The sequence below is a fragment of the Silene latifolia genome, chromosome 9, assembly GCF_048544455.1.
Source record: "Silene latifolia isolate original U9 population chromosome 9, ASM4854445v1, whole genome shotgun sequence".
NCBI classification, from domain to species: domain Eukaryota; kingdom Viridiplantae; phylum Streptophyta; class Magnoliopsida; order Caryophyllales; family Caryophyllaceae; genus Silene; species Silene latifolia.
In genome coordinates this window covers 68,720,491-68,723,406 of record NC_133534.1, presented here as the reverse complement: position 1 = coordinate 68,723,406, position 2,916 = coordinate 68,720,491, and the positions used below count along the sequence as shown (strand labels likewise).

General features: G+C 39.5%; 1 protein-coding gene across 1 annotated transcript; it reads right to left on the bottom strand.

Annotated features, from left to right (window-relative positions):
- Positions 1–921, bottom strand: LOC141601169 (uncharacterized). Its single transcript, XM_074421439.1, has one exon. It carries the CDS (start codon positions 919–921, stop codon positions 1–3), a length of 921 nt encoding a protein of 306 aa, XP_074277540.1.
- Positions 922–2,916: the final 1,995 nt, after the last annotated feature.

The window sequence follows — 2,916 nt, the reverse complement described above, 5'->3', positions numbered from 1 at the left end:
TCAATAGAAACCCAAACAATTCCGGATTTCCATTTCACTCATTCCAGCTTTACCCATACATCTCCGTCTAATGTGCAGCTGAACCATCTTCTTCATCCGCTCAACAACCACTGAAGGTCTCATCACATGAAGCTCAATTCTCGCATGATTCCGCTGATCCCAGATTAAGTATCTGTAAGTCGTCAAAATCACAGCTAGTGCTTTCCATTTCATATTATTGCGATTTGTAGCCAGTAATTCATTAATTGTGGGCATTGGTCGACCAATCCAATCCTCAACATACTTCTGAATCTTTCTGCTAAATTCACACTCAATGAACAGATGAGAGATTGTTTCAGACTGAGCATCACACAAAATACACCTGTCATCTTGACAGAAACCATACGCATAGAGTTTCGACTTAATGTTAATACCTTCCTGCATAATGAGCCATGATATGAACGAAGCCTTAGGAATGTTCCAGTTATTCCAAACAATAGCATTCCATTGTTGTTTCGTATGATTTCCCAGAAGCCAATCATATCCATTCCCAATTGTGTACCCCTTCGGGTGAGGAGCCCATACACTATCAATGAATCCATCCTTAATCCTCCCCTTCACCTTACAAATACTCTTCCAAGTCCATGTAGAATCATTTGCTGGAGTATAGTCATGCCATGAAGACCCTTTGAGGTACACACTGTCAACCCATTTGATCCATAACCTATCAGACTTCGTGTAAATCCAACTGAACAATTTACCAACAGAAGCTATATTCCAAGTACTGGCTCTCTTAATGCCTAATCCTCCTTCAGCTTTAGGCATAGTTACTCTATCCCAACCAACCAGAGGGACTCTATAATATTCAGTTGAGCTATCCCATAGGTAATTCCTACATATAGCCTCAACTCTTTTAATGGCAGCTTTAGGGATAACAAACATAGCAGCCCAATAGTTATATAGAGTATTCAACACAGAGTTGATGAGGACAACCCTACCTGCATAGGAAAGCTTTTTAGCTCCAAGGCTCCTGATTATCTTATTTATCTTGTTGAGCACTATTGTTTCATACGTTTCATACATTGCATTTGCATCGGAGTTGGAGTTGGAGGAGATGAGATTATTGCGATTAAGGCCCTGGCGGGTTCTGCAGGACTTGCCCTGGTGTCCTCAGCTACGAGCTGGTATATCGACGACGGTCGATTGATATAGTCTGTCGGGGATCGGTATGGCTGGGCGTTCAGGGGATGTGTGTGATGGAGTTGAGATTGGAGGATCATATCATTGCATTCTTTATTATATCGTATTACCTACTCAACCTCGCGGTTGACCCCGTGTATTCGTGTACGCCTGTGATGATCCATTTACTGGGGAGCAGATTGACAGGTTGTTGAGACATATGGAGTCGGGGGGGAGAGAGCATGGATCACCTGACTTAGAGCTAGCCCACTTTTATTTTCAGTTTAGCTATCAGACTTTATTTACAGTTTTGAGACATGTTCCATTGTGTTGTAAACATTTATAACTTTCAATTTAAAGTACTGTTTATTATCCTTTGTTATCTACTGCCTCGGGATTCCGAGATGGTAACACCCTTCTTTATCTGAGGAGTCCTAGTCCAGGCCCTTAAATAAATGGGGGTGTTACAAAGTGGTATCAGAGCGAACGATCCTCAGGCCTAAACCAATGAACCCAATGAACATAGGATGTTTCTAAATAAAATGAACCTCTGGATAGGAACTGTTAGGAGCTCACAGTGCGGTTAAGAAGGCGCCCTTAATACGTGCTCTTTTGCCCTCTCAGTTTTGAACCAGGTAACCCGAGAGAAATCGAGTGAATGGGGTAGTTAGAAGGAAAACCTTGGATATAATCGAGTGGATGTACACCTTGAGACCCATATATTCTAACCATGCTGCAGGACAATGTTACGGTAAGTATTTTGTATGAATGATGGCGTGATCATATGATGTTGTGTAGATGAAAAATAAAATTTTCGTGTTCAGGTTGATAATCAATGAAGTGTTGGATTGTGGTAATCGCGAGCGTGAAAATAATTGCGAATTGATGATATTTATCTGGATGGATGTTGAATGTTGTGTTGATAGTACTATTATGTCTAGTGATATGCGGTTATGTGATCCCGAAGCCATGCTAGTATAGTATTGTGATAGTAATGAGAAACACTATTGAATTGCATGTTCCTAGTCATAGCAATCGTGATTTAGATGTAAGGAGTAGATCGAGATGCGAAGGGATTCTATGGAGTAGATGTTACGAAGGTACACAGTGTGAGATTTAAGTTAGGATGGGTTAGTATCGATAGTGTGGTTGTAAGAGCTTGGAACATAGTAAATGAATGACCTAGTGCTGAAACACGTTTTGTTTGATTTTACTCTCTAATTGATCTTACTGCCATTCGTTTTCTGTTTATCGCCTATGGATGAAAATTTTATGGGAGGTAGCCTGGTGAGTTAGCTTTCATTTGGCGTTGGTTTCATGTTCATAGGATATACGGTTAGGAGTAATAAACATTTTAGTGGTCTATGGCCAGAAAGTTCCTGTACAATTATGTTTCGACCAACAATTTTGTAAAATTTCTCATTTAATTTGTACTCATGATTATTGCATAATTCCAATTGGAGTGATTAGAATACTCGCACGTGTTTCCAGATTGATAAGCCCCGAAAATTCTTGATACTTCAATATTAAAAGGTAAGTTTTGCAAACTGACCCAAGTTTCGGACCAATTGTTGTTACATGCTGTTTGGACCAACGGAGTTTTAAAATGCTTTAAAAATTTGATTCTTGAGCTTTGGACCTCATTCTTTTTCTCACGTATTATTAACTCTCTGTATGTTATAAAAAGTAATATAACTCAAGATTTCGTTGAACGGTTATTTCTTCGTGATTTTTGGAAGTTACAACGGAAATCATAAC

Bases quoted from the DNA above. Each gene is read 5' to 3' on its own strand.
- LOC141601169 (XM_074421439.1), bottom strand. From the start codon at position 921: ATGTTTGTTATCCCTAAAGCTGCCATTAAAAGAGTTGAGGCTATATGT.